The following is a 22645-nucleotide window of genomic DNA, read 5'->3' on the forward strand; positions in this document are numbered from 1 at the left end:
GACATTATAAGAGTTCGGAACAAAAATTTCCATTTTGAAAACAAATTTATGCTTCAATACCATGGATGGTTTGCTCTGCTGCCATTTTCATTGGTTAAATTAATAATGAAGAATATTAAGGTAATTAGCTATATATAATATAAGAAAGGAAAAGAATTAGTTCTGGTCCATGTTCTTGCAACTGATCATGAACAATAGCTAAATGGAACTTCCAACTACATACATCTTAGGTAAGGGATATGCTCATACGAAAGAGCAATGGATAAATAGAGGGGCTTCCAGGATCCAGTTCAGACCCTCTGAGTGTATCTGTGTTACTGTCTCATCCCTAGATGTTTCATTTTACATATTAATATTTTAGCTCTGTTTATGTCAAGTTCCAAATTGCTTTTTTATTAGTAACTATAGATTTTTAATTTTATTAGAATGGACAGCACATATACAGAGATTGTATATGACTGAGGCAAAAAGCGCCCTTTTAAGTATTAACATCACTCCAGATACTCCAGCATCCCGAGAGGAATTATTAGGCGGGGAAGATGGCAGAGAGCTTAGCACTGGTGAAGGTGAGAGGAGTGAGGTAGAGTTGGAGGTTAAGAAAAAGCGGGAGGAAGAATTAGAAAGAATATGGGAGCAGATCTGTGCATTATTGGAGGAGTATAAAGCAATGGAGGAGGGATTAGATGGCAGGGAATATGAAGCAAGTCCTCAGAACAAGGAGTGTTACACAAGTTCTAGGTTAAGTCAGTGGGTTGGCTAAAAAGACAGGGGAATATGAAAAAGAAAAAGAAAAAGAGATCAGAGGTGGAGAGACTAATCTCAGATATAGAGGGTGATATCGAGTTTAGTGGAAGGGGAGAGAGAAGGAAGGGTTCTTTGTGAGATGGAACCGGGTTAGAAAGGGGCGTCTGAAAGGAGTCTTCCAATGAAAATCATTAGTTGGAATGTGAGAGGGTTAGGGAGTGCAAGAAAAAGAAGGGCAATTAAAGATCTGCTGAGAAGAGAGAAACCTGATATAGTCATTTTACAGGAAACCAATTTGGCAGAATAGGATAGAAGATGGGTCAGAAGTGTCTGGAAATCAAGAGGAGTCTGCTGGTTGGGAAGGATAGTTACCCTGTGGAGGGAGGATGTTGTAGAATCAGTGGAAGAACTTATAGGGAGATTCTCTGTCTTTAAAATTCAGAAATGTGGAGGACGGATTCACTTGAATGTTAACTGAATCAAATAATCCCCAAAGGACAATTTCTACAAGCATGAGAAATTTCAATGACTTAATTAACACCTTTGGTCTAAAGGAATTACCCCTTCTACAAGCTAATTTTATTTGGTCTAATTTCCAAGAAAACCCTCTCTGCTCCAAACTTGATAGGTTCCTTTTTAATGTAGAGTGGGAGGATCATTGGAGGAATTTGGTGGCTAGAACTCTTCCTAGAGTTACTTCTAATCACTGCCCTATCCTATTAGGTCAAGAAACTCTAGGCTTTGGACCACAGCCCTTTAGATTTGAGAATATGTGGCTGACTCATTTGGAATTTGAACGATTGGTTGGTGAGTGGTGGAATGAAGGATTGAAAGGGGTAAAGTGGAAAGGTGTAAGGTTCCACAAAAAGTTGAAGAGATTGAGAGCCAAGATTAAAGAGTGGAATTGGGAGCATTTTGGAAAGATAGAGGAACAAAAGAATAATTTGTTGTCCAGGATTGATGATCTAGACTCCAAAGAATCTCAACAAATCATGAATGAGCAAGAAAGGAATTTGAGAAGAAGCTTAAAAAAGGAATTGGAAGAAGTTCTTAGAGAGGAGATTTCCTGGAGGCAAAAGTCAAGACACAAATGGATCAACAAGGGGATGGCAACACAATTTTTCCATGCGTTGGCTAATGGGAGAAGAAGAAAAAACTGTGTGGCCAAATTAGAAGTGGGTGGAGAGGAAGTCACGAACCAAGATGAGATGGACAAACTATTGGTGGATCACTTCAAATCAATTGTAGGGAAGCCATTGAACAATAGACTAAGGCTGGAAGGTTTAGATTGGCCTAAACTGTCTGAAGAGCAAGCAATCTGGTTAGAGAGAAGTTTTGAAGAAGGGGAAATTAGGCATGCAGTGTTTTCAATGGAAAGATCCAAAGCTCCTGGACCAGATGGTTTCACCATGCTTTTTATCAAGACTGTTAGAATGTGGTAAGAGAAGACCTTTGTGCTGTGTTTAAGGAATTTGAGGACAATAATAAAGTAAGCCCTGGAGTTAATGCTACTTTCATAGCCCTAATCCCTAAGAAGAAAGAAGAAAAAAATCCTAAAGATTTTAGGCCGATCAGCTTGGTGACTAGCATTTACAAAATTCATGTATAAAGTGTTATCTTTGAGGATTAAAGTAGTGCTGCCCTCTATCATTAGTCAAGCCCAAGGAGCATTCGTGCAAGGGAGACAAATAACGGATCAGATCCTAATAGCTAATGAGTGTGTGGAGGATATGAGAAAGTCCGAAAAATCAAGGTTTTGTTTGTAAGCTGAATTTAGAAAAGGCCTATGATTTTGTGGATTGGAGCTTTTTATTAGAGGTACTAGGGTGTTGTGGGTTTGGAGTTAGACGGTGTAATTGGATAAAAGGCTGCATAAGTTCTTGCCATTTTTCGGTCTTGGTTAATGGGGTAGTCAAGGATTTTTTCCTAGCTTTTATAGGTCTAAGGCAAGGTGACCCCCTTTCCTCTTCACCCTAGTTGTAGATGTTTTCAGCAGTTTGATCTCTAAGGCAGACATGGAAGGAGTAGTGAGAGGTTGGAAGATAGGAAGGAACGAAATCAAGGTGACCCACTTATAGTTTGTTGATGACCTAATAATCTTTTGTGAAGGGGGTGATAGGAGAACAGCAAGGAACCTCAAATCTCTGATAAAACACTTTGAGAGAGTATCCAATCTAAAAACAAACATGGATAAAAGTTGCGTGGTGAGTGTCTAGGTTGTCCCATTTCCTCTTGGCCCTTACAGTAATTAGGTCTACCTCTAGGAGTGAACCCTAAGGAGAGCACCTTTTGGGCTCTGGTTCTGGAAAAGTTTGAGAAAATGTTAGTTTCGTGGAAAAGGAACTATATTTCTTTAAGGGGTATAGTAACATTACTGAAAGCTTCCCTAGCAAATTTACCGATATATTACTTCTCTGTGTTCAGGATTCCTGTTAGGGAGGCCAAGAAGTTGAAGAGATTAATGAGAAATTTTCTTTGGGAGCCAGGGGAGGGAAAAAAGGATCATCTAATAAATTGGGGAATAGTGTGTAGGAGGAAAGAGGAGGGTGGGCTGGGACTAGGGAATTTAGTTTTGAAGAATAAAGCTCTCTTCAGAAAATGGTTGTGGAGGTGGCCCTTAAAACAGGAGAGATTGTGGCATGAGGTGATAGATAGTATACATAGCAGTTTGGGAAATGGATAGGATGTTGGCGTATCGCGTCGAGCCACATTGGCAACTCCTTGGAAAGCAATTCAGAGTATCCTTCCTCATTTCCTCAACTTTATCAGGTATGATGCCAATTCTGGTACTTCTGTTTTGTTTTGGGAAGACATCTAGGTGGGCAATTCTGCCCTTAAGGACATTTTCCCTTCTCTCTTTTCCCTTTCTCTCTACAAAGATAAAGTAATCTCTCACTTTCTTCCAACATTTGTTTCTCCATTTTCTCTGAATTGGGACTTTGGGTTTCATGGGGCTTAAGGGATCATGAACTCTTTTGTGTGTCAGACCTTTTGTCACTACTTGAAAGTGTTTTTCTGGACCCTCTCAGATCTGATGTGAGACTTTGGTCCCTTCATCCAAAAGGTTACTTCACGTGTGCCTCCTTCTTTAAGTCTCTCTGCTCTTCCTCGGGACAGTTGGGTTTTCCAACTAAGGAGATTTGGTTTAAACCTGTACCTCCTAAAATTATTATTTTCTGCTGGGAGGTGTTCTATAGGAAAATCAACACTTTAGACTTATTGCAAAAGAGAAGGCCTTCCATGTGTTTGTCTCCTAACTGGTGTGTACTTTGCAAGGCTAATGGTGAGGATTGCTCCCACTTACTTTTAACCTGTTCTTTTTCTGCCGCTATTTGGTGTTAGATCTTTGCCTTGTTTAGGTGCAGGTGGAATTTGACTACAGCCGTAGATCAGCTCTTCGACCCTTCCTCCTTTGTGTGGCCCACAAAAACTGGTAAAACAATGTGGAGGTGCATTAGAGCTGCTGCTTTGTGGACAATTTGGGAAGAAAGAAATGTGAGGCTTTTCCAAGAGGAGAGAAATATTCAGACTGTAAAGGATTGTATTTTGACCAGGGCAATCAACTGGCTGAGATCACTGGACTCCTTTAAAATATTCTCTTTTGATGACATATGGAGGAATTGGATAGTTGTGGCTAGTAGCAGAACTAGGAAGAACAAGGTACCAGCTGTGTGGGTGCCTCCTTAAGGCTGGACAAAGTTGAATTTTGATGGCAGCAGCCAAGGCAATCCAGGTCCCTCAGGGATAGGAGTGCTGCTGACAGATAAAGACAGCAATATATTAGCTTTATTCTCAGGATCAGTGGGTATAGGAGACTATTAGAGCTGAGCTTCCAGCAGCGGTACAAGGTATTCAGATTGCAGACCAGTTAGGAATTCAGAATTTGCTTATTGAAGGAGACTCCAAAGTTGTTGCGGGTTGGTCAAAAAATCCAAATTCAGTTATTTGGTGCTACAGGGATATTCTGAGGAAAGCTAATTGGTTTTCAAGGAACATGACTGTTAATTCACAGTGGGTGGGTAGAACAGCTAATACCATAGTGGATGGGTTAGCTAAGCAAGGGGTATCAAGGGAACATTTATTCTGGGCAGCTCTGCAAACTTTCATTTCCTAGTTTGATGTAATACATTGTTGTTGTTTAGGAGAGTACCAGCTCGTGCCTCTCCTTGGGCAGTATGTACTGTAATATTGTTTTTCTTGAATAAATTATCACTCATTTATCAAAAATAAAAAGTATTAACATTACAACTGAGCCCATAATATTTGATCCCAGATAAACCACCTGTTTGGCTAAAGTATCAGCAATACAATTTGCCGATCTTTTTTTTATTTTGATAAATAACAAATACTTTTATTAAGAGATATTAATATAGATGTTGTAAGGCTTAATTGTTCTTTATAACTGCTGGTGGTAGGACAGTTTTAGCTACTAGCCCTTTTTTTTTTCTTTCTTTTATTATTGTTCTTATCCTAGGATATGCCGCCAGGGGCATACTTGTAATTTCATGTCTTTTATAAGGATTAATATAAATAGAAAACTGGCGGCAGCCAGTACTGATTTTCTCCTCTCATCCGTACCTCTCTTTCTCTCTCTCTCTCTCTCAATCACCACAAGCGACCACAGGGTATCAGAGCAGGCTTTCTGGGTTGGAGGAGACCTACAATCCTAGCTTCAACCTTTCTAAAAGTGATTGGACATGGCTACCTTTACAGAAACCCTAGCGGCGGCTTGTTTTTCAGTCCTCTCTGGCGGCTGTATCTGCAGAAACCCTAGTAAGTTCTGGCGGCTACTTCTGCTGAAACCCTAGTGGTCCCTAGCGGCGGTTTTCTGAGAAACCCTAGCAGTTTCTGGCCGTAGGGTGGTGCTGGTGCAATGAAACCCTAATCGAAGAAGGGTGTTGATGGTGCAAACTCCTCGGTTATCCAGTGCTGAACAGGTGTGTTTTTGTTTCAGTTTGTCTCAGTACTCTTTATCCAATGGTGCGTAGGGCTCATGCCTTGATTATATGATTACTAGTTTGGACATTGGATGGTTAGAGTGGGGGAACCACATTCAGACTAACAGTAATGTCTGTATTGGTGGTGCTGAACCGATGACCGGACTGTTTACTGTTCTGTTTGGACGTTGTATTGACTGAACCCTTATTCTCAGCAGTAGACCTTGGGTTCTCAGCAATTTTCAATAATCTGTTGCTCACCTTCTAGGAGCAAACCCTGAGTTACCATATTCTAGTTGTGGCGGCTGTGCTGTTGGGTGGCATTTGGACTGTTTTTTGTAGTCTTCAATGGCAAGTCATGAATTAAACTCACCAAGGAATACACCAACCCGCAACACAGAAAGTATAGGAGGTGAAAACATGGTTTTCCCCATGCCAATTACCCCCTTGTACGGTCTGAACTACCTGGAGTGGGCTAAGAGTGTAAAACTCTATGTAACGGCAAGGGGTAAGGCTGGTTACATCAATGGAAGGGTGAAAGAACCCAAGGGTGAGACGGCTGAACATGATAGGTGGGACCAAGAAAACAGTATGGTGATGTCTTGGCTCCTCGCAGCCATGGAACCTGATGTGAAAAAGAATTTTATGTGGGCAGACACCGCCAGTGAGATCTGGGAACAGGCCAAAATTACCTATTCTGAGCAAAGGCATTACGCCAAGGTTTACCAATTGCAAGCTGAGTCCTCAACATGTAAACAGGGAAACCGTAGCTTGTCCTCATTATTCAGCCCTTACCTCCATATGGAAAGAGTTGGACCATTATCAGGCCATAGAGTGGAAGCACGATGATGATGCTAAGGCCTACAGGAAGCTGGTCTCTCAGCAACGAGTGTTTGCTTTCTTGTTAGGGCTGAACCCTGTATATGAACCATTGAGGGTGCAGATCCTAGGAAGCAAAGAATTGCCTACGGTACACGAAGTATACTCCCTTGTCCAATCTGAAGAAAGCAGGCGAAGTGTGATGGTTACAGTTGAGGGGGAGCAACAAGTTGCCTTGGCTGCGATGAATAACAGCTCAACAGGAAAGAAAGGTGACCCTAAGAAGGCATATGATAAAGATAAACTATTTTGTACCCATTGTAGACGGTCACGACATACACGTGACACTTGTTGGGACATCCACGGGAAACCCAAGTGGGCAGCAAAGAATCAAGAACAGGGTAAAGGTTAGTTGAAAAGAACAAGCACAACACATGTGGCAACTCAAGACACTCAAGTTACCGGTAGTACCCGGGACCCCCCTAATAAGCCTAACCCCAAGGAGGATATAATGAATTCATTCAGAGAGCATCTGGAATCTTATGGTAGGGCATTGTGGCAAATGGACAGCTCAGTCACTGGTGCTCCCTCTACTTCTTTTGCATCTACTTCAGGTAATGTGGCTTCTGCATTCCATGTCACTCCCACAGATTCCCCTTGGATCATTGACTCAGGGGCCTCAAATCACATGACCGGTAAGCCTAACTTATTCCAGTCTTATAGCCTTTTGTCAGGAAGGGATAGAGTGAGACTTGCAGATGGTTCTTTTTCTTCCATTGCAGGTCAAGGATCAATATCCCTTCCCCATGGCCTCAACCTGAATTGTGTATTGCATGTCCCTCAACTTCCCATAAACTTGCTGTCAATTAGTAGCATTACAAACTCCTTGAATTGTAGTGTGACCTTTTTTGCTGATTCGTGTATTTCAGGATCTAACTTCTGGGAGGACGATTGGTAGAGGAAGCCTAGTGGACGGTCTCTACATTCCTGACAACAAAGTTGGTCTCTCCGTGTCATCCTCAGAGTCTTATAGTCAGTCAAATAAGAGTCAAATTTTGTTGTGGCACAGTTGTTTAGGTCATGTTTCTTTCGAAATAATAAAATGTTTGTTTCCACTTTTATTTAAGTCGTGTTTAGTGTCAGAGTTCATGTGTCAAACGTGTCAGTTGAGTAAACAATGTAGAACAACCTTTCATTCAAGCAATAAAAGATCAAATGTTCATTTTCATGTTGTGTATTCTGATGTATGGGGGCCTACAAATGTGATCTCTGAGGGCAGATATAAGTACTTTATTACATTGATTGATGATTACTCTTGCTACACATGGGTAATCCCTATGCGCAGCAGAGACAAGGTTCCAAAGATAGTGAAAGACTTCCAGAGGATGGTGTTCACACAGTTCCATGTTGAAATACAGATCTTCCAATCCGATAATGCGAAGGAATACTTCCATGGGGAGCTCAATGAGTTCTTCGCCTCCCATGGGTTTATTCATAGAAGCTCGCCAGAACACCACAACAAAATGGTGTTGCAGAAAGGAAAAACAGACACCTCCTTGAGGTAGCCCGCGAGATGATGTTACACATGAATGTCCCAAAAAGGTTTTGGGTGGATGCTATACTTGCAGGTGCGTATGTCATCAACCGCATGCCCTCCAGAGTATTGAATTACATGGCCCCTCATCAGTTACTGTACCCTCAGTCTCCTTTATTTTCCATCCCCATGAGAGTCTTTGGTTGTCGGGCCTTTGTCCATGATTTGTCTCCCTCCAGAGGTAAGTTAGACCCTCGGTCCATTCCTTGTGTCTTTCTGGGATACCCATCCTTTCAAAAAGGGTATCGGTGTTTTGACCTGGTTAGTCGTAAGTTTTTTGTGTCTATGGATGTGTCCTTTGAGTCAGAGCCATTCTCCCCTCCTCCTCAGGGGGAGAGCCATAGTGTGGAAGAGGAGAAGCAGGTTCAGGTACCTCTTCCTTCTATTCCAGACCTCACTCCCTTCCGTGTCTTCTAACGTACTCGTCAGAGATCAGCAGTGCGATAGAAATGTGGATCAACCAAACACTGAGCAACTGACATCATCAGAATCCCAGGAGATAAGTCCAACCCCTAACCCTACTCCCACTGTGGACGACCTAGACATCCCTATTGCCCAATGAAAGGGAGTCAGGTCCTGCACTACCAAACACCCCATTACTCACTTTGTTTCCCATGACCACATTTCTCCCTCGTACCGAGCCTTCCTATTGGCAGTTGACTGCATCCCTGTTCCCAAGAATGTTGCAGAAGCCTTAAAATACCCTAAATGGATAGATGCCATGAAGGAGGAGATTGATGCACTCCACAAAAATCAGACTTGGGAATTGGTGGATCCTCCAGAGGGGAAAGAGCCCGTGGGGTGCAAATGGATGTTCACAGTTAAGCACAAGGCAGATGGAACAGTTGAAAGGTACAAAGCAAGACTAGTAGCCAAAGGGTACACACAAGTATATGGAGTTGATTATGATGAGACTTTTGCTCCGGTGGCTAAGATGAACTCGATTAGGGTTCTCCTATCCTTAGCTGCTAACTTTGACTGGGATTTGCATTTGCATCAATTGGACATAAAGAACGCCTTCCTGAATGGTGACTTAGAAGAAGAGGTATACATGGTTCAACCTCCTAGATTCTGTGCCAAGGGAAGTGAAAACAAGGTGTGCAAGCTACAGAAGTCTCTCTACGGATTAAAATAGTCTCCCAGAGCCTGGTTCAATAAGTTTCACATGGCAGTTCAAGAGATGGGGTTCCAACAGTGCCAGTCTGATCATACACTCTTTGTGAAGAGATGTCAGGAGCAGGTTGCCGTATTGATAGTGTATGTAGACGATATCATCATTACAGGGAGTTGGAGCTCAGAGATACAAAATTTGAAACAATTACTTGCATCCAAATTTGAAGTGAAAGATCTAGGACTCCTAAAGTATTTCCTTGGGATCGAAGTTGCCCGTTCAAAAAAAGGTATCTTTGTCTCTCAAAGGAAATACACCCTTGATCTATTACGGGATACGGGTAAATTAGGTGCAAGGCCAGCAGATACTCCTATGGACGTGGACCACAAGCTAGGTGACTGTATTGGTGAACCGCTGAAAGATGTAAAGCAGTTCCAAAAGTTAGTGGGAAAGCTGATCTATCTATCCATGACCCGTTTAGATATTGCCTATTCAGTTGGGGTTCTGAGCCAGTTTATGCACTCTCCTAAGAAGCCACACATGGAGGCAACAGAGAGGGTCCTTAGATACTTGAAGAAACATCTAGGAACAGGCCTACTGTTTAGTAAACACAATCACCTAAAGGTGGAAGTCTTTACAGATGCTGGTTGGGCAGGAGTTGTGGATGATAGAAAGTCCACTAGTGGGTATTGCACATATGTGGGAGGGAATCTGGTGACCTGGAAGAGCAAGAAGCAAAATGTGGTAGCAAGATCAAGTGCAAAAGCTGAGTATAGAGCTATGGCACATGGGGTGGCTGAAGTCCTTTGGCTAAAGAACCTTCTAGGTGAGCTTGGAGTTGCTGTTCATAGTCCTATGACTCTTTACTGTGACAACAAGGCTGCAATAAACATCGCCAGCAACCCAATCCTACATGAGAGGACCAAGCATATTGAGGTGGATAAGCACTTCATAAGGGAGAAACTGGAAAAAAGGGAAATTTGCATCCCTCATGTCAACTCCAAGGAACAACTTGCTGATGTCCTTACAAAAGGACTTCCGTGTTCACGGCACAATGAGTTATGTGACAAGCTGGGCATGATAGACATCTTCAGCCCAACTTGAGGGGGAGTGTTGTAAGGCTTAATTGTTCTTTATAACTGCTGGTGGTGGGACAGTTTCAGCTACTAGCCCTTTTTTTTCTTTCTTTTATTATTGTTCTTATCCTAGGATATGCCGCCAGGGGCATACTTGTAATTTCATCTCTTTTATAAAGATTAATATAAATAGAAAACTGGCGGCAGCCAGTACTGATTTTCTCCTCTCATCCCGTACCTCTCTTTCTCTCTCTCTCCCTCTCTCTCTCTCTCTCAATCACCACAAGCGACCACAATAGAAAAATACAAGGGGAGGGGTAAAAACTCTTAACCCTCCCAAGAGAACATTTCAAATTACAATGTTGCCCATAACAAATTATCTCTTCCCACCCCTTGTTTAGCCAATGAATCTACCAAGGAATTGGCACACCTCTTAGTCCACTGAAATTTGACTTCCATATTTTGTATGAGATATCTAATTTTCTTCTTTTCATTCAGAAACTTCCACAAACTAGAATCATCTTTCATTAACCAGTTGATAGTCAAATTAGAATCACCTTCCACTATCAGGCCAATATTTCAGCTATAAGAGAGTCCCCCTAGCCAATAGAACCAGAATACAATGCGATAATTTGACCTTCATCATCCCTGAAAGCTCCCCCTATACCCGACAGACCTGGATTTCCTTCGCTGCTTCCATCAAGTTTTAACTTAGTGAACCCTGAAGCTGGTGGGGACCAAACTGGGTGAATTACATTCTTCCTTGGAACTGACCAAGCCACTTCTTTCCACTTCCTGATGATATCTCCTTCTGAATAGTTTTAAAAAATGTGCAAAGTCTTGGCCCACTAAATTGCCCTTATGGAAATTAATTCAGTAATTACACCTTTATTTCTTTCTTTCCCATGAAAGGTCCGTTGGTTCCTTTCCTCCCAAACTGTCCAACATACAGCTGCTCTTACACATCTCCATAGAATTTTCCCTCTCTTCTTCAGCCCCCTAACAGTAGTAGAATGGAATAGGCTTTGTACATTTGAGTGAGGGGTCCACCTGCATCCAAAAAGGTAGAAAAATCAACACCAGATTTCTGAAACAAATGGACAAGAAACCAGTAAGTGATAACAATTCTCACCATTCTTCTTACAAAGAATGCACCAGTGTGGGGATAAACACCAATTAGGCCTTTTTCTTTGAAGTAAGTCGCAAGTGTTACATTTTTCAAGGAAAACTTCCCAACAAAATGCACCAACTCTAGGAGGAATTGGTCTACCCTAGATTTCCAGAACTAGAAAAGGGATTCCAAAGACAGGTGGGGAATGAGCCAATACTTTGAAGAATGATGAACATGAGAAGACACCCAAAGGAGGAGTCCAAATCCTACTATCCCTCCTGAGTGGATTAATAGTCACCCCCTCAAGGATTCTTAGGCGGTCAGCAATGAGGTTCAACTCCGGGTCCTTAAGGGCCCTTCTAAAACCCAAATTCCAATCAATGGATGAACTAGAAGAGGTCAAGAAAGTGGAGACTGGCACATTTTTAAAACATGATAGAGAATACAAGGACGGGAAGAGCTCCTTTAGCGAAATGTCTCCCACCCAAACATGATCCCAAAATTTCACAAGATTACCAGAGCATATATCATACCTGATTAGAGGAAGGAAACAAGGAAGGATGGCATGAATTGATTTCCAAGGAGAAGCTCTCGCAGCCCTAACTGAAGCTCTGGAGTCCCAGCCATCCGCCGCTTGCCCATGAATACTTGAGACCACTTGAGCCCATAATTTATCCCTTTCCAAAGTAAATCTCCAAAGCCATTTCCCCAGCAAAGTTTCATTTTTTTCTGCAAATTACCTAAAGCAAGCCCACCATCATTTTTGGTTTTGGTAACTATATCCCACCTGACCCTATGATCTTTTTTCTCCTCTCCTGGTTCCCATAAGAAGTCTCTCATTAATTTCTCCAAAATCGCACAAATTACTCCAGGCATTTCAAACACCGATAAAAAGTACACTAGCAGATTTGCCAATGTAGATTTGATCAGAGTTATTCTGCCTCCCATGGATAGGTAAATTTTCTTCCAAGATGCTAACCTCTTAGTGAATCTCTCAATCACCAGGTTCCAAAAACTCTTTTTACTTGGGTTATCCCCTAGTGGCAGCCCCAAATAGATCAACGGCCATTGTGCGACCTCACATCCAAAAGTGCGGGCACTATCCTCTACCTCACTTTCACTCAAATTAATGCCAATCACATAACTCTTGTCCAAATTAACTTTAAGATTAGTCACCTTTTCAAAAACATTGATCACTTGCTTTAGGTTACTCACCCAACTCACCTCCTCCCCACCACAAAAAAGAATTGTCATCAACAAACTGTAAATGTGTTACTGGGACTTTATTCCTTCCTACCCTCCAACCTTTCACCAAATTTCTAGAGTCTGCTCTCTTAATGAGTTTTCCTAGGACTTCAGCAATTAGAGTAAACAGGAAAGGAGAAAGGGGGTCTCCTTGCCTAATACCCCTGGTAGCCTGGAAATGACCTACCACCCTCCCATTCACTAAGAAGGAATAGTGGCAAGTCCTAAGACATCCTTTCACCCACTTGCACCATTTCTGCCCAAATCCAAAAGACTCTAAGACTTCTAATAGAAGTGACCAATCCACCATATCATATGCCTTTTCAAGATCCAATTTGCACACTAACCCCTTCTTCCCACTTCTTTTGAAGTCTTCCACACTTTCGTTTGCAATTAGGATTTGATCCACAATTTGTCTACTCTTCACAATGGCACCTTGATTTGGGGAAATTATTAAGGGTAGGACTTCTCTAATCCTCTGAGAAAGCACCTTAGCAATGATTCTATAAAGGTTGTGTACCAAGCTAATGGGTCTGAACTCTTTGGGGTGGCAGGCATCTCCCTTTTTTGGGATCAGAGCCAAGAATGTGGAATTGAGGCCTGGATTAATCATCCCCCTTTCAAAGAATTCAGAAAACACTTTTTTGATGTCATCCTTCAGAATCTCCCAATAGTCTTGATAGAAACCCATTGTAAAACCGTCAGGACCTGGTGCTTTAGATCAATTCATTGAAAATATGGCTACCCTTATTTCTTCCAATTCAAAGCTTCTCTCTAACTACACCCTTGACTCTTCCAGTAGTCTTGGCCACTCCAAACCCTCAATATGTAATATGCTCAACATAGACCTTCTAAAGATTGATTTAAAATGGTCCACAAAGGCCCCTTCAATCTCTTCCTACTGAGTCAATATTGCATCATTTATCACTAGCTTGGATATCAAGTTCTTCCTCCCATTGGCTACAACATGAAAAAATTTTGTGTTTCTATCTCCCTCCTTTACCCACTTATGTCTGGACTTCTGTCTCCAACTAATTTCTTCTTTGAAGAGAACATCCTCTAGGTTTTTCCTCAACTCCCACCTAAGCTCCTTGTCCCTTTCCCCAAACTCACCTTGTTCTTCTTTTGCATCTAGCTCCTCAATCTGAATCATCAACTGTTGTTTTCTTTCCTCAAGCCTCCCAAATTGGAGAATATTCCATTCTTTGATTTTGATTTTCAACTCCTTCAACTTCCACTGAAATTTCATACCCTCCCAATTAGCCCTTGGATCACTTGCTACCCACCATTCTTTCACTTTCTCCTTAAAACCTGGATGGAATAACCACATGTTCTCGAATCTGAATGGGATAGGTCCTCTATTCCTAGGATCCACCTTATTAATCAAAACTGACCAATAATCAGAGGTGACCCTAGGCAGTGTCTTTGACATCAGATCTCCCCAATATTCTTCCCAATCAGTAGTAAACAAAAATCTATCTAATTTTGAACAAATTGGATCAGCTTGGAGATTTGACCAAGTAAACCGACTATGCGACAGATTCAGTTCTTTGAGCTCAAACACATTGATAAACTTGTTGAATTTCCTCATACTTGTAGTGTTTCTTTGCCGCATCTTGTTACACTCCTCAGTGAATCTAATTACATTAAAATCCCCTCCTAAGCACCAAGGACCTTCCCATAATCCTCTTATGTCTCCTAGCTCTTCCCACAACTCACTCCTCTGCCTGTATCCATTGGGGCCAACATACATTAGTTAATATCCATTCAAAACCATCGCTCACCTATTTGAATTTAACAGAAATTGAGAAATTTCCAATCAATTCTTCAACTCCAACAACTTCATTTTTCCACAAAGTCACTATTCCTCCAGAAGTTCCCCATGAGGGACTCATTGCCCAACTGATGTTGTTTGCTCTCCATACACTTCTGGCCCACCTACTATTAAATGTCATGAGCTTAGATTCCTGAATTAGGAGTATATCTGGATTTTCTTTTCTCAGTAGCTCCTTTATTAGCACCCTCTTTCTTGAATTCCCCAATCCTCTCACATTCCAACTCACGATCTTCATATTGCCTTCTTATTCTGTCCCTAACCTGCTTTCTTCCTATTTTCTCCTTTCCTACCCCTACCCTTTCTCTCACTGATTTTTTTATCCCCTTCCACATCTTGCTTCAGCCTTTCAACTTCACTCATCTTTCTTTTTCTCACCTTCCCTTCTTCTTTTCTATTCTTAAGGTATATTTTCAGCTCATTCAGATTTCTTATTTTACATTCCGATTTTCCCACAAATTCAGCCAATGACTCTTCTTCTGCTTCTTCCAATTCAGACTCCTCTGATTCCTTCTCACCTTCCCTTCTTTTTCTCCCCTCTCTACTCTTTCTCTTGTGTCTCAATTTCATCATGGGCAAACGGTAATGAAGCAACTCCGGAACTTGGAGCACAAGCAGCAAGACCAGAGCTAGAGTTAGTATCAGAACCCAAAGTTCCGGAGTTGAAGTAGATTCAACACTGGTCTGGACTTCACAATTCACTCCCAAAATATAATTTTGCGAGGAATTTTCTGAACCTGATTCGGACTCACAACTACTTCCATCGCTTTGTCATTTATCCCCCTCTTTTACGCCTTTGTTCGAAGTTTGGATATTGTTGAAATTATCTTACCCATTCCTTGCTCACTGTTCATTCTCTGACTTGGGTTTCCTCTTTCTGGTACACCGTTTTCCCTCTTATCCTCCAAATTGTACTCTGCATCTTTCAGCATTCCACAATTATTAGGATATTTTTGATTAGAGGTTAAATCCTTATGTTCTCCAATGAACAGTTCAGCAGCTGCACTAAGTATGTCCTCTAGTCTTCTTTCTCCATCATATCTTCCCCAAAGCTGTCACTCTTTGTCTCAGATTCTGGTTTGTATTCATCGTCTGAGGATTCATAGTGAACCCAACCAACGTCCTCCTCTTCATGCTCCTCTCTTCCACCTCTGAAATATCTCGGATTTGGGCGTTCTTCTCCCAACTTTCCTCGGTTCGCTGCATCAGATTTGGATACTGGAATCCACTGTAAATTTCTCTTCACGTCAGCATTGTTTCTTCGGATGAAACAAGAATCCTTTTGTTTTTTCTGCGAGGACAAAGATAGATCATCCATACAGTCTCCAGTCGCACCCAAGTGGACCCGAGTCACGTGACCTTTAAAGGTGTCACCTGAATCGAGTAAAATATATGGACCACTCCCCCGGTTGGACCTCAATTGACCCACTAGGACGCCAGTTGGGTCAGACCGGGACCTATAAACAAGTTTTTCTCCTCGGGATGGATCCAGCCCTTGGTCCGACTAGGTCACCCCTTTGACTACCTCTGCGAAAGAAGGGCCCTCAGATTTTTTGGATTCAAAAAAATTTGAAAACTTTTCTTTAAATGGCCGAATATTTGGTTCTGGCCATTCAACTTCCAAAGTGAGAATGTCTTCATTCCCTAAAAACTTTTCCTTCCCAAGTCCGCACACGTGTCCACTTTTCTTTCCTTGTTCATCGCCAATTGTAACCAACTTTGCCACATCACTATCGTCTTCAAGCTTCGAACTTCCATACCAGAGCGACGCTTCAACTTCTGATGCTACCTAGATTTTGTACCAGTAGCCGTCCGCATACAGATTGATGGATCTTGGAACCTTCTCAGGTTTCACACCAGCGACTTTCAAGTTCACTGCTCTCAAGTCCACCGTCTTGAAGGATAGGAGAGTACCACCCAAAGCTGTCTCTATTTTTTGGAGAGCGGTTTTTTGCCATAGATGAAAAGGCAAACCTAGAAGCTTCAACTTGAAGCTCCCGTCGCCCATTGTTACTTCATTGGCCGATGGGCACCAGTTTTCAATTGTTACAGGTCCCTCACTTGTTTCTACAATTTTGAAGTCCAATATCTCCCTTCCCCCCATTTCTATTACAACTTTTCTGTCATTGAAGGGGATTAGTATCACAGTATGAGGAGTACCAATCTTGGAAGTCACCTCCTCGACTAAGCCTTTCCAGTCATTTACTTCCTTCTTTGCCAACAAGTTTAGTCTTCGCTCCCAACTTCCTTTCTCCCCCTCCAATAAGATCTTTGGTTCCGGTATTGTTAGAGACACCGCCATTGAATCAGTATTTTCTTCATTTTCTTCTAACCCCAGCCTCTCTAATTGCTTCCTTCTCTTTGTCATTTCTTCCTTTCCCAGTATTGTTGTCATTTTTTCTGGTTCCTTTATCTTTTCCTTCTTTCTCACAGCCATTCACCGGTGAAGTTCGTTTGCTATCGTACTCCAGCCTTGCAAACTGTTGCCTACTGGTATGATGATCCTCTACTTTTTTCTCTGCTCAAAACTTTCCTCCAGAACAACGAACCAGCCATTGGAGTTTCTCTTTCTCTCAGCAAAATACTCCCTCCTTAACTGCCTATGGGAACTCCTCCATGGCCTACCCCAACTTACATGTACTGCTCTGTCCAGGAAGCTCTGGAACCATGATACAGCTTCACCCACCAACAGTATTGTTCCTCTTCTTCCTTCCCTTATCTTTATCGTAAGATTCTTTTGGTATCCAATTTCTTCCATCAAGAATCCTTTTCTCTCGGCTGTAATCACTTTTCTCCATTTTACAGTTGTTGTGAATCCTTCGTTCTTCTCCATCAAGAATCCTTCGTTCTTCGCCCCAACTCCAACGCCTGAAATGATGTGTTTATTTGCTAATAACTATGAATCTGCATCTTTTGGACATGTTCTTAGACTCTTCATGAGCTCAAAAAATCATGGTGTTTTAGAGACTAATTTACCGATCTTTTACCCACTGGATTTTAACTTCAATACCCCTTGTCAGCCATATGAACTGTTTTAATTTATTTCCATATTGCCAAGGTTCTTTACTGTTTTAGCAACACCCCTTGAATAACTGCCAACAACTATGCCATTGAACAAATCCCCTATTCCCAATTGGACCAGAGAAAATAGCCACTAGATGCCCCTTCTCATCCCTGAAAACTCCTCCAACCCCAAAGAACCCTGAATTACCAAAAATACTACCATCTAAATTCATATAAATCCCCTCACCAGTGGTACCCACCATTTTTGTACTATATCCTTTCTAGTTGAGGTTCCCACCACTTCCTCCCACTTCCTGATGATGTCATCTGTAGTGAAGTGTGAAAAGATAGTAGATGTTGTTTTGATCCAGTGTGTTATTCTTGTCAAGTTCAAAATCTTGATAAATGAGATGGTGATAATTCCAACTAGTCTAATTTATAACTTTAGTTTCTCTACTACCGTGAATGCATTTTCTTTTGAATACCTCCAAAAGTGCATTCCATAGTGAGCTCTGCAAAATAGTTTCTGAAGCCAGATTTTGTAGATGAAATGTGTACAATCATTGTAAGATGCACACATTCTCACAGAACAGGTGACCAATCTAAAGAGCAATAAACAATATATATATATATATATAGAGAGAGAGAGAGAGAGAGAGAGATGAATACAATGTATAAGCACTAGACATCTAATGAAAAAACTGGTCAATAGAAATCCAGGGCATCTTCAATGTCAAACCTTGACAATTTGGTCAACTGCTTTGTAAGCTGCATCAACTGGGCCTGTTCCAACTGAACATGCAACATGCTCCACTCCATCAGCAGCAATGAGTTTAACAGTTGCTGTAGAAAGACCTAGAGTACCACAAGTGACCTGTAAATTATACGCATTAGGATTTTGTAAATTATTTCATGTAAGCTAATATAAAAAGAACATTTATTAAGGAAAAAATAAGTTACAACCAGAATACATAGAAACAGTGTTGAGGAATCAATCAAACAAAAACCACCATTTGGAAACATAAAAAAAGAAGGAAAAAAAATTCAACCAACCAACCAAGACAACCCAAACTATACAACAGAACACCAAAAATGCAAATCAAACAGAATTACCACAAGAATCAAATTCTGGATGCCACCATCATACAATCAAATTAGATTTTAACTTGCGGGATTTCAATTGCCATCCTCTAATATCTTTTCTGCACTCTCTCCCAAAGGAACAAAAAATGACTGAAAAATTCAACATATTATTTGTCTTAGAAGAATTACCTGCATATGCACCATCTACTCTTACCTCAAAAATTACAATTTATTCAACTCCGCTTTTTGAGTTTTGAGGCCTCCATCCCATCCCATTAATGCCCTCAGCTCCATATCCTCTCCACTTCTTAGCTCTGCACTCCCAAAACCATTTTTTTTTTTAATTTAATCACTTTCTTCAATCAAACTTCCTATCTAATTTAGTAGTTTCATCCAAAGAAAAACCAATTTCAGAAACCTCATGCTCACCAGTTTTCTCCCATAACTCAACTGTTCATTATAATTAAGTTCAATAACTCCTACCTCACAGAAAATAACTGGTGGACCCACCTCACAGAAAATAACTGGAATCCTCATAGAATGAGAACATAAAAAACAAGATGTCTATGTGATATTAGGTGATAGTGGACCCACCTGGTTGTCTAGTTGCCTGGGTGGGCACCTAGACATTAACTAGACAATAAGAATTTTATTAAATAAAATCTAAATTTCATGTTTTCCTAGTTTTATATACATGGGCCAGGCTTAGCACCTATGACAAGGGCTATAGTCTCGGCCAGGTTCCAGGCCTATGACTTTTATTTATGAAATATTAGAGACATACTATTTTATATGATGTCACATAATATATACTATTTATCCTATATATTATAGAATACAAAATATTATATATAATATGTGCTATGGGTGTAATATTATAATATTTATATATAAAATATAAAACATAACATAAATAACATTTTTTTTGGAGAGAGACAAGCCCTCTTATCTCTCCCCTTTAATTTTAATTATAATTAAAAAATTACATTTGTGCCTAAAATATTAGAATTCTCACAACCCCTTGCTTGGCTAGTGCATCAGCCATTGAATTAGCTATTCTTTTCACCCACTGTATTCTCAGTTCCATGTCCTTTGTGATCCATCTGAATTTTTTCTTCTCATTGTTGTATTTCCACATCCTACTTTCCTCATCCAGTAGCCAAGCCACTACCAGTTTGGAATCCCCTTCAATGATTAGCTTTCTAACATTCATGGTTCTAACCCTTTGCACCCCTTCCATAACTGCCATTACTTCCGCTCTTAGTAAGTCTCCTTCAACTGCTGGGCCTGAGAATATTGCACACACTTTACCCTCCTCATCCCTAAATACACCTCCAATTCCTGACCTTCCTGGGTTTCCCATGCTATTTCCGTCGAAGTTAAGCTTTATAAATCCTCTTTCAGGAGGGGGCCAGATAGGAATAACAGGCTGCTTATTGACATTTGAGTTCGCCACCACCTTCCAGTTTCTAATGATGTCATCAATGGATATATGCAAGAAGCTTTCTAAGGATTTCAGCCAGTGAGCCACTCTAATCAATATTGATTCAACCAAGGCCTCTTTTGTTCTTTCCTCTTCTCTAAAAATTCTTTCATTTCTTTCTTCCCACACTGCCCAGATTATTGCAACCCTAGCACTCTTCCACATGATGTTACCTATCTTCCTCGGCCATGGACAGGAAGTTGGATCAAAGAGACTTTTGGTGTCAGCCGGATGCAGGCCTGGGCAAGACTGAAAATGATGACCCCCTAGTTGTATATACCAATCAACACGCATATTAATTGAAAATAGCAATTTTCTTTATTAAAAAATTAAATTTCCCCTCAAAACATGACAAGAACCATATAAAAGACAAATTTTACATATAATTTCAACATTTTCAACAATAACATTTTTGAGTATCAACAATAACACTATTTGATATAGCAAATACATATCAAATGAGCACCTAAAGAAGGCTATAAATTATATAATAAAATATTCAGACAGAAGTAAAAAAAGAAAAAGAACAAATGGTGCAGCCACTGTTTTATTTTACGTGAGAAAGAACAAAGGACAAGAAAAAAAAAAGAATCCTCTTTATCCATCTTTCTTTCTTTTTCTCTTCTAAAACCCTTGGATCTTTTAAAATTCAATAATAAACCTTTTTTATCAGCAACAGAAAACATAAATTGTATTAAAAAAAGGTAAAAAAAATTACAACTCTTGAGTAGCCTCAGGCCCTCAGCTACCCCAGCAGAACCTTAAGATATACGTGTCAAAACACATACTGAGTCTGAAAATACGAGTTATGTATACAAATAGAATGTATTAACACACATACTGAAAAGACGCAGCCATAGTAATTATAAAATGGTGTCCCTGGCTTGAGTTTTTGTTGACTAGACAGGTAACCTAGTCACCTACATGGGCACATTGTTGCTACAAGTAAAGGCATCCAACAAAGGTCACCTACCAGGCAATGCCTAGGTGACCCCTTGATTATTAGAAAGAAAAAACAATAGAATATTATAAAACATAAATTTACCTGCAGATCACCAAGAGACCACACAACTTGTGGCTGGAATATTTCATCTAGTATCAATGCTTCTATGTCCCCATCAGAAATATGCTGCAACACCATCAATTGTTATAGAAGGTCAGACAAATAAATCATATGAAATCATGCATACGGAGATTTTATGTTTTCCTCTTATAAAAATAGTGTTCCCTTCAGAAAAGTAAGGCAATGATGTCTTTTTCCATATATGAACAAAAATCAACAACCTGAAACTTTACACTTTTTCCCTGTTTTAGATAATATTGCAAGTAATATATTGATTTAAGGAAAAGAGGGACAAAATTCCATATGCAAAAGTTCTACTTCTCACCCTACTATACTTTTTTAAATAATAAATAAAATATCCAACCTGTAAACTAGATCGAGTGAAGAAGATTTATATCCCTATTATACATTCATTAAATAGTACATCAAATCTCTAACCCAGAAGATCTAGTAAAAAGGTCAAGACAATGACTGGTGTCGCCAATAAATTTTAATCTCTTCCTTCTTGTGCTTTGCGATTCTTTTCCTACAGATATCTAATAATGAAAAGAAAGGACCTATATTCTGCTTCATCATATGCAATGCCTTTTACAAACTTTTGTCTGGGATAAGAAAATAAATTAATTATATAGTAGTTACACTTTTGAAGAAAATTAGGATATTCCAAATTAAAACCTGTTCTTCAAATCTAAGCATCATAAAAAAATAAAAAAACTGAACTTAGAGAGCCGGGGCTAACCATTTGGTATTAGCTCTCTAGCAAGAAATGAAAATGACAGGATGACATTATTTCATTGCCGCACCTTTTTTTTCTCAGCCACTGTTTTGAAGCGCCAAAATAAATCATCAAATTCCTTGCTATCTAATTCATAACCGAGCTGAAAAAGTGCAAAAAAGAAAATTATAAATACAAATTCCAAATGTGAGAACTAAATTAACTAGTTAATCATTGGGAAATAAGTGCCCATTTGGGAGGTCTTTCATGCTCGTGCAGTGGCCTTTGGCATTGTAATGTAGGCCCACATGGAAATCCATGAAACCATGTTCGGTGAAAAACTCAAAAAAGCCAATAATAAACTTTCATGAACTGCAAAATCAACTTCCCATTGAAGCTATTTTAGGTAGCTTCTCTGAAGCAGCTTAGTCAATGTAGCTCAATCAACGCTGAAGCCTTCCCAAGCATGACATAGAAAACCAACTTTTGCACACAATGTGAAAAATGATAGATACCTCCAGAAGCCGAGATCTTAAAGCATGTCGTCCACTGCATTGAAAGGAAAATGAATAAATTTGTTTTTTTTTAATATTTTAGGGAAAATCTAATCATAACAAACCATTCATTTAACAGAATTAATGACCTTCCCAGTCCAATAACAACACCACTATAAAACAGCAATTGTGAAAGAACATAGGATAAAAAACAAATAGAGCACAACCTCCAGACTATAGGAGAAAATTAATATTGCAAATTTACACTATTAAAATATTGGATTAGTAGGAAACAAAATAAAGATTAAATGTCATTTTGATATATAACAAAAA

The 22645-nt window shown here is 40.2% G+C and overlaps 1 protein-coding gene across 2 annotated transcripts in view; it reads right to left on the reverse strand.

The window, feature by feature from the left end:
* Positions 1–22645, reverse strand: part of LOC104610141 (2-isopropylmalate synthase A-like) — a 90919-nt gene that overhangs the window by 1758 nt on the left and 66516 nt on the right. For both annotated transcript variants that reach the window (XM_010276628.3, XM_088903248.1), the window contains 4 exons: positions 22334–22367; positions 21907–21981; positions 21086–21169; positions 18214–18348 (listed from right to left, as the gene is read on the reverse strand). In XM_010276628.3, coding sequence (XP_010274930.1) covers positions 18214–18348; positions 21086–21169; positions 21907–21981; positions 22334–22367 — 328 coding nt within the window. The remainder of the gene's footprint in view (positions 1–18213; positions 18349–21085; positions 21170–21906; positions 21982–22333; positions 22368–22645) is intronic.

This window comes from Nelumbo nucifera, chromosome 4 (assembly GCF_055504915.1).
Source record: "Nelumbo nucifera cultivar China Antique chromosome 4, China Antique-T2T, whole genome shotgun sequence".
NCBI classification, from domain to species: domain Eukaryota; kingdom Viridiplantae; phylum Streptophyta; class Magnoliopsida; order Proteales; family Nelumbonaceae; genus Nelumbo; species Nelumbo nucifera.